General features: G+C 48.9%; 1 protein-coding gene across 5 annotated transcripts in view; it reads left to right on the forward strand.

Moving 5' to 3' along the window:
- BOC (BOC cell adhesion associated, oncogene regulated) overlaps positions 1 to 14,294 on the forward strand; it is a 74,356-nt gene that overhangs the window by 35,740 nt on the left and 24,322 nt on the right. For 3 of the 5 annotated variants that reach the window (XM_018066732.1, XM_018066620.1, XM_018066629.1), the window contains 2 exons: positions 917 to 1,096; positions 1,761 to 2,039. In XM_018066732.1, the coding sequence (XP_017922221.1) occupies positions 1,000 to 1,096; positions 1,761 to 2,039 (376 nt within the window). In that variant the 5' untranslated portion in view covers positions 917 to 999. Of the gene's footprint in view, positions 1 to 916; positions 1,097 to 1,760; positions 2,040 to 14,294 lie in introns of those variants that run through there. The other 2 variants (XM_018066680.1, XM_018066798.1) reach the window with 2 other exon arrangements.

Below are 14,294 nucleotides of genomic sequence, written 5' to 3' on the forward strand. Positions count from 1 at the left end.
GGAGTACAGACTTTGTAGAGATGGAGAACACTAGAACTGCAGCACCAGGGGCAGAGAGAGGAACAGGGGCCTTGGCTGATACGTGATTTGTGTGTGTGTGTGTGTCTTGGGGGAGGGCAGTGCAGAGGTTACAGACAAGCTGAGGAGGGTTGGTTGGTTCCAGGAATCAAAGAATGTTAACAGAGATGTTGGTGACGAGCTGGTGTGAGTTGAAATAGATCTTTCATGAGCCTTGGACACTTTAGGGATGTTACTTGTTAGTCCTAGTAGTCGTATCAGTCGCTCAGTCATGTATGACTCTGCAGTCCCATGGACTGTAGCCACCAGTTTCTTCTGTCCATGGGATTTTCCAGGCAAGAATATTGGAATGGGTCGTCACTTCCTTCTCCAGGCGATCTTCCCAGATCAGGGAAGGCATCGGCAGGCGGATTCTTTACCACTGCACCACCTGGGGGTGATAGTAATAGCACCTAAATGAGGGATGCGGGGTTCATTCATTATACCTGTGACAGTGCTATGCACAGTGGTCCGTATTAGTGGCATGGCGTGCCACATGGCCGTGGACAGCTGGGCTCCTGCAAGAACATGGTGAAAATATCTGCCTCCTTTCCAGCATCGTTGCTAAACATTCACTGTCCCGAGCCTGGGACATGATGGCAGGTCTCAGCCTCTCCATCTGCTGGGCTCTCCTGTCCTTGTGGCTGTGGGTACCCTGGGCACGGCTCTGGCATTCTTACCATGACATCACCTTCCAGCTCAGAGGAGCAACTTAGAAGCAGCTTATTTTAGATAAGAAATGGCATGTTGTGTTCCTTGGTCTTCCAGCAGTCCAGCCAGGTCCACACTTTGGATGTCACCACCATGGGGGTGTCCCAGGCATTCTCACCGAGGCCCTTTCTCTCTCTCTTTCTCACAGCAGAGCGTGGCAGGGGATTGTGGCACCTCTTTGAGTGACTCTGGTGGCTTGGAACGTTGGCTTTGGACCCTTTGTGACGCAGCATGCCTTGTGGGATGATGACCATGCAGAGAAGGAAGCAGCCCGAGGTCACACTCGCCTGCCTCCTCTTGGCTGCGGCGGGCTGCTTCGCGGACCTGAGTGAGTGTTTTCCTTGATTTCTCTGAGGCCCCCTGGGAGGAGCACTTTGCCCCCAGTGTCAGAGAGAATCATTTGACAAGGACCCTCTAAAAAGGCCTTCTTCCTCCTGGATTTCTTCCACTGACCTTCAGGGACATGTTCAATACTATGAGATGAGAAATGAGCTCAGTTACATCATATTGGTTGTTACTTTGCTGTTTTAATCATTTCAAACATATGCTAGGGAGGAATAACAGTAATCACTGAACTGCCTTTATTGAGCACTTATTATATGAGGTTACAGCAGGCAGTTTATATGCATTGTGTGTAAGCTTCCCAGCAATATTATTAGTCCCATTTTACAGATGAGAAACTGAGACTCCAAAAGGCTAAAGTCCCCTGGCTCAGAAGCGGTGGCACTGGGATCCAGATGCAGGTCTTATTCAAATTCAAAGCTTGAGCTCTTGTCGTCCCACCATCCTGCCACTCCAGTCTACTTTCTGGGAACCAGGCCAGGTTGGGGACTGCACCTAAGGTCAGCAGAGTTTCTTCAGAGAAGGATCAGCCCCTCTCTGGATGGCTCAGCTCTGAAAGGCTGCCTGGGAGCTGTGCTTCTGAGCACATTGTGCTGTCGGTTTCTTGGGGGGGGTGTCAGTTCATCGCTGCATCCCTGTTTTTCCTCCAGATGAGGTTCCTCAGGTCACTGTCCAGCCTTCTTCCACTGTCCAGAAGCTTGGAGGAACCGTGATCCTGGGCTGCGTGGTGGAGCCCCCCTGGATGAACACCACCTGGCGCCTGAATGGGAGGGAGCTGAACGGCTCGGACGACACCCTGGGCATCCTCATCACCCGCGGGACCCTCGTCGTCACTGCCCTCAACAACCACACCGTGGGCAGGTACCAGTGTGTGGCCCGGATGCCTGCAGGGGCCGTGGCCAGCGTGCCAGCCACCGTGACACTAGCCAGTGAGTCGTGCTCCTCCGCCCACCGCCTGCTCTTTCTCTGCTCCCCGTCCCAGTCAACACCCCCCCGTTACCTTATCATAAAAGGGGCCTTACCAGCTGACCTCTCTCATCAGACAGTGGTGGCCGCCCAGTAATCTCCAGTGTCTGGGGGACCTTTGTGCTCTCTGGGTAGGGGCCTTACCAGGAGTGAGTGTCTATCCCGAAGGGGGCTTGACGTGGTTGACCTGTTTCTGTGGGCCCCAGAGCTGGGCCATGCCATGCCTTTCTACCTGGTCACTCTGTGGTCCTAGAGGGGGTGGTGCCAGCTCTTTGCTGCCCGCCCCACCCCCGCCCACTGCATCCTCACAGCAGTTGCAGTCAGAGCGTGTACAGGGCTACGCATGGTCTGAACAGATACTACGCATTTCCTCTCAGCCTCCTGCATCTCTGAGGGGCAGGCCTATTCCAAATGCCTGGAATAGAAACTAGAACACAATGAAAAGGCAACTGTGTGATAAAGAGGGAGAGAGGAAGAGATGAGGAGACACTTCGTCCAAAGAGGATGCCAAGAGAAGTCTGCTTACTACTCTTACATTTAATTACCACTTGGATATACTGTTGTCCCCAAGCTTAGTGCACACATTACCTGATTTGCCATGGGAAATGAGACTTGGCTGATTAGAACTCCCGAAGGCTACAGAGCAGCCCCAGCACCTGTTCTTATATGCTGAGTCTATGGCCAGGAAACATTTAGCCCTTGAACAATGAAGGGTTAGGGTTGCTGACCCTTTAGACAGTTGAGACTACATATAACTCATAAGGGGTCCTCTGCATCTGAGGTCCAACCAACCTCTGGTCATGTGGTACTATAGTATTTATTATGGCAAGAGACCCATGGCCAAGTGGACCCAAGCAGTTCAAACCCTTGCTGTTGAAGGGCCAACAGTATTAAGAATTACTTCCCCTTCCCTGTTGGCCCAGTCGGTAAAGAGTCTGCCTGAATGCTGGAGACCCTGGTTAGATCCCTGGGTCAGGAAGATCCTCTGGAGAAGGAAATGGCAACCAACTCCAGTATTATCCCATGGACAGAGGAGCCTGGGGGTCTACAATCCATGGGGTCACAAAGAGTCGGAAACGACTGAATGACTAACACTTTCACTTTCTCTGCTGGCTGAAGTGTAGGGAACAGGGAACCTTGTTGAGAGTTTAATGGTGTTTGGACTTACTCTTCGAGGTCTCCTGTCCCCTCATGTCCCCTCAGCAGTGCCCCTTGTCCCAGACACCCTGCCTTCATATCACCATCATCGTCTCCCTCGTTGACGTTGTAGTTCTGGGAGGCTGGGGTCCTTATGTTACGGGTCATACCAGAGGCAGGAAACTTATAAAATGCTCCTGAAAGTCAGCTGGGCTCCCTGAAGCGTGAGGCGTGAGTCCTGGGAGGAGAGTGGTGAGAGCTGGCAAAGTAGAAAAGCAGGGGGAAGAAAGACCCTTCGTTGCCTCTGGCTTCCAGATGCCTCTGGCCTTCAGTCTGTGGGAGAACAGATAAGACAGAGGCTGCCCTAGTGTGCCTGTTTCCTTGGGAAGCAGTCTAGCAGCCCTGCCCTCTGCTCAGAGGCGGTGGGGAGGAAGGCAGGGGGTCCCCAGCTACCCTCCTGTGGGCAAGGCTGGGGGGTGCTGCATCTTAAGAGCCCCACACACAGTGGGAGCCACTTTTCCTTAGTGGCTGCAGCAGTACTCACTGACCCTCAGTGCCACACCTCTAGAGAGCAGGCTTAGAGTTCGGGTTACAGTCAGGGTTCAGTGAGGGAGGCAGGCCCTGGGCCCCCAGCTGTGCTGGTGGACTAGGGGAGGGTGCTTCACTCAGGTGAGAAGGTGGGGAGGGATCATCTTGTCATAGCAAGAGGGGCTGAGGTCAGAGCTGTGCTTCTTACCGTCATACTTCTCTTGTATATTTTTTTAATGATAATTAAAATGACACATAGAAAGTTCATAATATACAGAAAATGTCTCCTCACCATCCTCGCAGAGCCACTGTCGTCATTTTAAAGTAAACCCTTCCGGCCTTCATCTGTACCCGTATTTTTACAGCACTGAAGATAGTTACTATCTTAAGTCTCTCCCCTTTGACATTGTAGGACAAGCATTTTCCATTGGCCGTATGACCATATTTGCATTTTTTGTTCAGTATAAAGTGCATCCAGTAAAGTACACAAAGTGCACTAATATCAAGTGAACACTTTGTGTTTTTTGCATGTACGTTCTGTGTAACCACCTCGCCAGCAGGCTCCTAGTTCATCTGTCTTCTGTTACCCACCAGAGCAGAAGCACAGTTGTGCACGGCCCTGGGACATCCCAGAGTGACTCCACTCTAAGGTGCTGCACCCTTCTAGTGCTGAGCAAGCAAGTCCCTGCCAGTTGTTCATCTTTACAAAGAAGAGGTGCTTTTTAGCAATGTTTGTGCCTTTGAAGGGGCCCACTGCTCCTCTAGGAGGTTTGCTGCCCTGCAGATAGTCAGCCCTTCTCTGTGAAGATCCAGGAGACTCTGTAACTTAGCCCACTCAGGAGCTAGGCTGCACCTTTCACTGTTTGGAGGAAGGGAGAGCTGGAGAGGAGAAGATTTATTTTGGAGCACTCTTTCTACTTCAAGGTGAATCTGTGTGAGGAGAGACAATTTATAGCCTTTATTTTTAAAAAATTCCTGGCCCCTCTTTCTCTGGTGCTTGAAGGGATCTGCAGTTGGCAGTGAGGACAAAGGGAAGGGTTTGGTTGCAACCCAAGGAGGCACAGTGAGAGAAGAGGGGGCTTGTGCAGAAGCCGAGGCGAGTCTTGTTTGAAAGCCAAGAGCTATTGGCGTGTCACTTAGACATGAATCAGAGGGAAATGTTTGGGCCTGACCAGAAGATGGATGGAGAAGTGCTGGAAATGGAGAGTAGGCCTGCAGGGTCTGTGTCCTGGGACAGAGGGAGTTGGTGGACTGGAACTACAGCCTCCCAGACTTGGAGGAGGCAGTGACGGGGTGACGGGAAGGTGGGAGAAAGGGGTGCTGTCTTTGGGTTAATGCCATGGGGGATTTGGCCCAGACTCAGCAGCTAGATTAAGTTTCCGAAAGCACATTCCTGAGCAGAATGGGGGCTGTGTTTTGCCAGTTGGCTGGTGTGCGAGGGAGGCTGAGCTGGAGAAGGGATTACAGGAGGCACGGTCTGCATTCAGAGGCGAGGCTGGGCAGCAGCTTGCTGGCGTGCACACACGCACGCATGCACACCCGCAGTTGGTGTTTTAAGCTTCCTTCTCCTCCTCTCCTCCGGCCTCTCCTGTGTGCATTCAAACACTTGTCCTCAGACAGAGCACGTGCTGTTTGACCTCCCTGGCAGGACGCTGCCTCCTGTGTCTTAGTGAACTCCTAGAGATCACTGGGGGCTTCCTGTGATGGGGGCCAGGAATGGGGATCCAGGGATGTGGAGGAGGCTGCCAACAGAGCTTTCCTGGTCCAGACCACTTTCTCTCTGATGCCAGGGGGTTCACTTGAACTCCACCCCTGCCTGGTGGCATCAGGTAAAATGGAGCCACATGAAGCCTCGGTGGTGCGCACCCACCCTCTCCTCTGAGTGGTCCTGCCCACGTGGAGACCTGCTGTCCTTCCTGCTCTCCTCTATGGAGAAGTTTTTTTTCTTGTTTCACTTAAGCTTTCCTTGTGGTGAATCTCTCTTGTTGCTAATGCTTCACTTCAGACCATCTTGTCTGATTCCTTTGAAATGTTTTTACTTTGATCTCCTTTCTTCTTCTTGCCTGTCTTTTCGCAAGCTTGACACCCAGAGGCCAACCATTCCACGTGGCTCTGAGGCTCCCACTCTATGCACTTGAACCAAAAGCAGACGTCGCCCACGGACACCTCATTCCTTGTTCTGGCCCCTGCCCGAGACGGCCTTAGCATCATTCTCCACACAGCATAGCAAGTAATCATGACCAGTTCAGAGCCGCATGCTATCTTCTGTCCCTTACTGCAGTTATCTACCATTCAGATAAGCTCCTACTTTCATTTTTTATCTTTTTCCCTATCTTTTAAATTAATTCTTCCAGCTATCCTATCATCCCCAGATCCTGCTGGTACTTGGAAACAGGCAGTAACTGAGTGGATGTTCTCTATCTGGGAAGATACATAATTGGCTCTATGACTTTACACTGGCTAATGTGAAGTCTTAAGCTGGTGCCGGTTTAGTTGTGAGCAGATCCATAACCCCTCCTTAAGGTCTTTAAGCCCTAGGGCCAGTCAGAGAGTGATCTTTCTTATCAGAGATCAGAGGCAAGACAGAAGAGGTAGGAGTTCCCCTTCGGCAGCTGTCTCCGTGACTCTGTGCCTTTGAGGAAAGGTCAGAAGGAGACAGGGGCCCTTTGTTACCATAATTTAACCCAGGAGTGAAATGAAGAGCCAGACTGGTGTAATGGAAAAAACATGAAACTTAAACCCAGGATCTTTTAAGTTTTAACTCTGCCACTGAAGAATTCATGTAGCTTTGGACAAATCCCTTCATCTCTCAGATGGTCACAACTGTGAAATGAGCTCAGTACTGATTACATCATCTGCCTTATGGTTTTGTTTTTTAGAGACTCAAACGAGAGAATATATGATAGTACTATCTTGAAGCAGCCTTTATTCACTCACCCATGTGGTCAACACATATTCGTGGAGCATCCTCTTGGAGGAGGCTCTGGGGCACGTTCTCTGTGCTGCCCAGCTCTGTTCTGGGAGCAGTGCTTAGAATGACACAGTCCAGGGGGCCCAAGCTTCCATCTCAGCCAGAGCCGAGAGAGAGGACTGGCTAATCAGGGGCAGAGGACAAACCCGTTTCCTGTGATTTCTGTAGCTCCCTCTCCTCACATGTTCTCCAGCGCAGATTGCTACCTCCCTGCCACTTTGAGAGCAGCCCACAGGGTTGCTGCATGGATATTGTCACTGTAGCCCAAAGAGGTGTCCACTTATGCCTTTGTTGGTTCACTGATGCGAGTTATTGCAACCAGACAGCACTGGTAGGCTGGGCTAACCCTGGCCCTTGGTGTGGTTAAGTTCCACGAACAGAAGCCATGTCTCCTCTTTCTCAGCTCCCTAAACTCTGAGTCCCATCAAACACTTCCTTAAGGTCTTCTATGCTGTGACCCTGAATTAGAACAGGCCACTAAGGCCAGTTGTCGACATTTTCTTAAAACATTTCTAGCTTCCTTTATCCTTGTTTTTAGTCAGGGTTCTCTAGAGAAGCAGAATCAATCACTACACACACACACACACACACACACACACACACATATAGACACACTTATGTAATTTTAAGGCTTTCCTAGTGGCTCAGACAGTAAAGAATCTGCCTGCAATGTAGGAGACCTGGGTTCCATCCCCAGGTTGGGAAGATCCGCTGAAGAAGGGAATGGCAACCCACTCCAGTATTCTTGCCTGGAGAATCCCCATGGACAGAGGAACCTGGCAGGCTACAGTCCATGACGTCACAAAGAGTCGGACATGACTGAGTGACTAAGCATACATGTAATTTTATGGAGAACATATATATAATTATATGTACACTCACATGTATGGGGAGAGAAATAGAGAAAGGAAAAAAGAAAGAAAAAGATTTATTTCAAAGGATTGGCTCACATGATTATGGAGGCTGGAAAGTCCAAAATCATCGGGCGAGCCAGCAGGCTGGAGATTCATGCAATCCACTAGGGAACCAGGAAACCAAACATTCTCTAGCCCTGAGTTCAATAGCTTGATGTTTTGCAGGTTGGTGTCCTGAGAACTGGGGAGTGTTTAGAATTTACAACAGTGCAGTAAGACCTGCTCTGGGCTATTGATCTCTCAGTCTGATGGAGAAGATGGACTGCAGTTTCTGTTAGCCATAAAACAAGTCAGAGCCATGAGTTGCCTGAGAGACATAAACAGATTTTAATGGGAATTCAGGGGAAGAGTGATTCATTTCCATTTCAGGGAATTGAGGAAGACTCAAGGTTGAGCCTTGAAGAATGTGTGTGGGACAACCTTTATCTCCAGGGTTTTGAGTCCTCTCATCTTTCTCAGGCCTTCAACTAAGTTCAGCTCTCTACACTGTGCACTTAGACCTAAGCCCAGTGCTGTTTCTGGGACGGTGCAGATACTTCAGTCAGTGCGGTCAGATTCTGAAATCAGGATGGGGTAACAAGAGACAGTCACCCGGTGGCTGTATTTCCCTAGGAGAGGAAGGGGTCCGCAGCTGAAAGCTGGGTCTGAAGCTACCTGCCAGACTGAGCTTGAGTCTGCCTCCTTTGCTGGGGGAGCTCTAGACAGCTCCACATGGGAGTGTAGTTGGAAAAGGAAAACTAACTCGAGCTTGAAACACAGCTGTTTTATGCCCATACATGCCGTGTGCTTTACTTTGCCAGTTGGACAAGAATGAAAGATACTGACTGCTAAGTCGCTTCAGTCATGTCCAACTCTTGTGACCCACTGAAAGATAGCTTAAAATGCCAAAGGTATTGAGCAACTTGAGTACCCTTTTAAGGAATAGCTTACAGCTTTAGGCCAAAGTCACGGTAACTCTTCTCTGCTTTCTACTAGTACAGGCAGAAATTCACACCTCACAGGAATCTCCTCTGGTATTCATCTTCAAAGGGCATGGGCAATACTAGTCCCATTGGTCTGGGACAAGCGCTCAGGCAAATGTGTGGTGTAAGCTCAGGGCATCATGGCAGCAACTTTCTGCCCCACACAGCCAGGGTTCTAGTTCTCTATTTAGCAACTGTCAATATTTACCACACACACACACACAGACTCAAAAATTCCATGGTGCATCTTCTACCAAGGACATGCTTAGAATTCCCCATTCCTCTCCTCAACCTATCCTTGGCACACTCAGCTGCAGGCTTTAATAAAATCCTAGGTCCATTTTCTCAGCTAAGAGAAAAGGGAAGGACCACACAGTGAGTTAAGCAGGTACAACTACAGATTCAATGAGCCAGAACAGACCTGGAGAAGCCTTTTGCACAGGAAGATGAGGGAAGCATTGATTAGTTTGCTTGAAATCCCTAAAACTCTTTAAGAACATGATGTATGATGGTTCCTTTAAAATGAAAACAAATCAAGAGGGAAAATGAGTTCCTTTGCTCCCCTTTTTTTGTGTGTATGTGTGTAAGAGTTTAGGGATTTCCACTCTGATCTTGTTTATAGATTTTCAACCATTTTTTGGAATCTACTGATAGTCCCGGGAACTATAGAACGGTGAGTCTGTCTTGCAAATGGGACAAAATGTTTAAATAAAGCACTGTCACTTAAGACTGAGGAAGACAATGGTAAGCAAAAGGGGGAAAAACTTACTGAGGTAGAAACAGCATGTTGTTTTTCTGTAGGGAAAACTGTGCTTAATTTTTAGTGATGGTGCTCCTTTTCTACGTAAAAACATTTGAAGGAATCATAGAGTAAGACTCAGGCATGACACTTCAGCACCCCTCTCAGCCCTGCCTCCTCCTCCAGACCCAGCAAAGCTGCCATCTCCTTGGCTCGTCTCTCACTTTCCCTGGGTGCTCTAGCTGCCTGTAACAACCTCCTTTCCCCGAAAATTCCCACTTCCCTTGGGTTAATAAGTGCAAGTCGCTCAGTTGTGTCTGACTCCTTGTGACCCCATGGACTGTATGGTCCATGGAAGTCTCCAGGCCAGAATACTGGAGTGGGTAGCCTTGCCCTCCTCCAGGGGATCTTCCCAACCCACGTCTCCCGCATTGCAGGCGGATCCTTTACCCGCTGAGCCACAAGGGGAGCCCTGGTGGCTCAGACAGTAAAGCGTCTGCCTAAATGCAGGAGACCCGGGTTCAGTCCCTGGGTCGGGACGATCTCCTGGAGAAGGCAATGGCACCCCACTCCAGTACTCTTGCCTGGAAAATCCCATGGATGGAGGAGCCTGGTAGGCTGCAGTCCCTGGGGTCGCAAAGAGACAGACACAACTGAGCGACTTCACTTCACCTTGGGTTAATTCCTTCTTGGTGATCAACCTTCAACTATCTTCTCCTCTAGGAATCTTTTCTTGACCCCCCTTTGACTCTCCAGGTCTAGAGTGGGGTCTCCTCTTCTGAGCCCCCTGCCATCCTGTGTTCACTTCTCTAGGCCTCTCCAGCCACCGTCTCTTTGCCCTTCACCTCTGTGATCACCACACCGCGGCATACGCTTGGCCTTCGGTGAATGTCTAGGGAGAGGCAGGCTCCCAGATAAGATATGTTGACGTCTAGAAGATCAAAAAGAGCATGCGAAAGGCAGACAAAGATTTCTTCACCCAGACTGTGGTATAGTAGAAGTTTCGAGGAAGTAAATAAGAAAGGGTGAAGCAACACTTGGGATGTAAACAAGCTGAAGATACAAATAGATTTAGGAAGGGTTTAGAAAAATTGATGGATGTCAGAAGCATAAAGCATAAAAGAAGTTAAGGTGTTGGTGGAAATTCTGCAACCTTTGAAGGCAGACGCCAGTGACTGTGGCTGCAGTCCTACCAGGCACCTCCCAGGACCCTGTCAGAGAGGGTGGGCAGATGGCATGGGTCGTCACCACTGCTTTTAGGACTACACAGTTCCCAAGTGTGTGTGGAGGGTGGGGGCAGCGGGAACTCCCCTGGCCTTAAGACACTGCCCCTACCTCTTCCACCTGGAAGTCTGTTTTTTCAGGGACACACTGAAGGGCTCACGTCCATTGTTCCTCTGAACGCCTTGGCTTCGGTCTTCTCTCCTCTTTCTTCCTTGTACAGGCCGCCAGCCTGCCAAACACTGTGCCAGGAACCAGTTCTGGCTCTGATGAGTCCAGACCACCGGGGTTCACATTAATTTTCCCATTGCTAAGTTTCTAGTTTATATTTGGTTGATCAGAGAAATATGTGTGATGTGGGTTGCTGGCAAGTAAATCTTTTTTTTCCTTCTTCTCTCTCTCCCCAGTGTATTTTTTCAAACCATTTTATTCCTTCTTGCAATCCAAAAGAAACTCCCTAGTTCTGCTAGCCAGCCCTACCTCACAGCAGCTCTGGAGTCAGATAAACGGGATGGTCTACAGACGTCTCTGTTCATCTGGTTGCCAGACTCAGTGGAGAAACGGCTCCCATCCTTATTTTCAAGGATTAATAGCATTTCTCGTTCTTGTGTGTCTTTTTTTTTTTTTTAATATTTTTTAATTGGTTCAAGCCAAGAAATTCCTGAAGCATTAGGCCAGTTTACTGCAAATCATTTTAATGACACTGCAAACTAGGTTCTTTCTATTTTCCTTCTCCTTCCTCTCACACTCCTCTTTTTATGCCCTGTCTCCTGTTGTGCCCACCTCCACTCTTGACTTTGATCTTCTGCCCTCTTCCCTGTGGCTCTTTCCTCTCTTCTCCACCCAGAGCTTTTTCCTGCTACTCAAATCTAGGTGCACACCCCACCTTAATTCAAAAGAAAGAAACACACGATTTAACAACTAATGTGCTTGGCATCTGCAAAGGTGTTGTTTTTTTTTTTTTTTTTTACCCTCATAGGAACTGTTTTTATTTAAGTAAAAGAGAGCATGCTTTACTTTCATCAGAAAGTATGTTTGCAAAATTTCATGTCATGTTTCCATGGCTGTCAGGAGAGTGCTTTGGAGCCGAAATTATTCATGCAATTGAACAGGCAGAAAAAAAAAAATCCTAAAGAGAGTAAATGTATTTGCCCATTCTTCCAGCCTGCAAAAGGAGAAGTGCTCACTCCACCAGCCCCCCTTCTAAATTGCCTGGAGATCGAGGTAACCTAATCTAGGCTCGCACACTGGTGAAGGTGGCAGGGATGACGCTTAGGGACACTACTCTGGCAAATTGTTATAGCCAGCCTATGTGTTGCTTTAACTGTCTTTTCGATTAAAGCCCCCCATGGTTAGGAACTATGTCTTGATCTTCTTGGTATCTTCTACAACTTCAGCCTGGCTGAGTGAATAGTGATGTCTGGAGGGATGGTATTGTGCCAGATGCCGACTACAGAATATGCTGAGTTTGCTCAGCTTTGTGGGCTCCCGTTGGGTCTGACTTCAGTGGCCTGTGTGCCAGGGCTTCGGACTGGTGATAGGTTTAGTCACTCCACAGAATGCGTGCCTCAGAGGCCTGCCCATCCCGCAGTCAACCCTATTCACACATCAAGAGCAGGCAGTTCCATCTCTACAGGCAGCACCATCAGGCTGCAGCCTCCACTCCACTTCTGCAGTCCATCACCATGACTTTCCACTTGTAGAGAATTTTCTTTCAGAGGCTTGATCTGGGGGTCATGCCAAGCCATGGCTCCTCAGGTGACTTGGAGACCAAGAGTTATGCTGTGATTCTCTTCCCATCCGTGAAGTAGTTCAGGGCAAAGAGCCCACCCAGGGAGGCAGGTGTGGGACCCTTCCCCTGCTCAGACACCGCCTCCAAGTCCATCCGTAGAGCAGCGAGTCGTGCACTCTTAATTTTACTCACCTTGTACCTTTGCCACCTTTCAAAAGGTTCAGGGCCAGGCCACAGGGTCAGTGTGTCACTGGGGTACTCCATTAGGTGAAATCTTTCTACACTTTGTAATATTGCCTGTAGACGCAGGAAGCCAGTACAGGGACAAGTTGAGCCCTGGAAGCAGGACAGCTGGGAGATGGAATGATCAGTCAGCCCAAACTTGCTGATGGCCACGAGGCTGCCCAGCCGCCCTGGAAGCACTGCCAAGTGAGCCCAATGTGGTGCCCCCGCAATCGGTGGATCGCATCCAAGCCTCAGCAGATGAGTGCAGGCTTGTCCTGTGAGCCCTGAGAACAGGCAGGAGGGAAGGGCAAGACTGACCAGACACAAGAAATACCTGGATGGATTAAAAGCCAGAATGTTTGTGATCGTTCAGCTGAGCTGATGGAGACGGGGGTGTTGTTAACTCTAGGAAGCCTCTATCTGAAGGTGCTGTCTTACCTGACTTCTTTCTTTGCACTTTTAATTTGCACCCTAAGGGAGGATGCCTCCCTGGTAGCTCAGCTGGTAAAGAATCTGCCTGCAATTCAGGAGACCCTGGTTTGATTCCTGGGTCAGATAGATCGCCTGGAGAAGGGAACGGCTGCCCACTCCAGTATTCTAGTATTCTGGCCTGGAGAATTCCATGGACTGTGTAGCCCATGGGGTCACAAAGAGTCAGACACAACTGAATGACTTTCACTTTCAAGGGAGGACTCAGGGAGAAGAGAATCAAATGAGGAAACTCCTTGAATGTAAAGGTTAGGTTTATTGATTACATGGGGGCATTTTGTGGAGGCACAAGGCACCATGTAATGGGGCATGGAAAGTATGTAAGAACTGAAGGATGAGCCTATAATGAAGATCTAACAATTCTGTATTAAGAGAATGTAAAAACAAACACGAAATATTGTGATATAATTCATAGATCTACTCAACCTTTAATTCATAAAGGAAAGATCAAAGCTAGAAGGTGGAGAGAGAGAAAGTAAGTCAAAAGGGGCTCAAGATAAAACTTGTCGATTGTAGTTTCACGAATGATCCTGATGGTGACAGCCACACTCACATGCCTCTAAAAGTTTTTATTTTCCTCCTTTTTTCCCCACGGACAAGAAGGTAGGAGCCTGATGTACCCTGGGAATGTGAAGAGAAATGTCAGAGCACATTCCATGATTGTATCCGAAGAGATCCCTGTCACCTGTGTATCAAAGCTCCTATGGAAGTGACTTATCAGAAGATAAATGTTCTGTTAAGAAATTGAGTGCTTAGTAGGCAGGGAGCTGGGCAGGGTTCTATATGGAGCCTAAGATATTAGGACTTTCTCAGAAAGCAAAAAGTTCTGGGACTAATAAAGAAGGTCTGTAAACTCAAGAGATGGCCCCAAAGACCAGGACTTCTGACCTGTTGAGAGCTGAGGGACAAGAGTGGGCCTCACGGCATTTGATTAGTGCAGACAAGTTAATAAAATAGCTGGAAGAATACACAGAGAGGATGCAAAAGAAGGGTCTGAGGGAAGGTAAGAGGATTAAAGCTGCAAAAACATTCCTCTAATGGATTTCTCAAACACACCAGCCAACAGGCAAGGGCAGGTGTCCTGTCAAACCATTTCCCCCATGAAACCTGATCTATCATTCTGCAGTGAGGCTGGAGGCCTGCTAACCCTATTTGTAACTGAAGGGCCTGCCCCTTATTCCCAGGGAAGTGCTCTGAGCAGCGCAGGGACTCGCCAGGAAACCAGCTTTGCAGACAAAGGGGCCTGGGAACAGGCTGGTTTCCTTCATATGCAGCCAACTAGATCTCTCTGCATCTGCCT

This window comes from Capra hircus, chromosome 1 (assembly GCF_001704415.2).
Source record: "Capra hircus breed San Clemente chromosome 1, ASM170441v1, whole genome shotgun sequence".
Taxonomy (NCBI): domain Eukaryota; kingdom Metazoa; phylum Chordata; class Mammalia; order Artiodactyla; family Bovidae; genus Capra; species Capra hircus.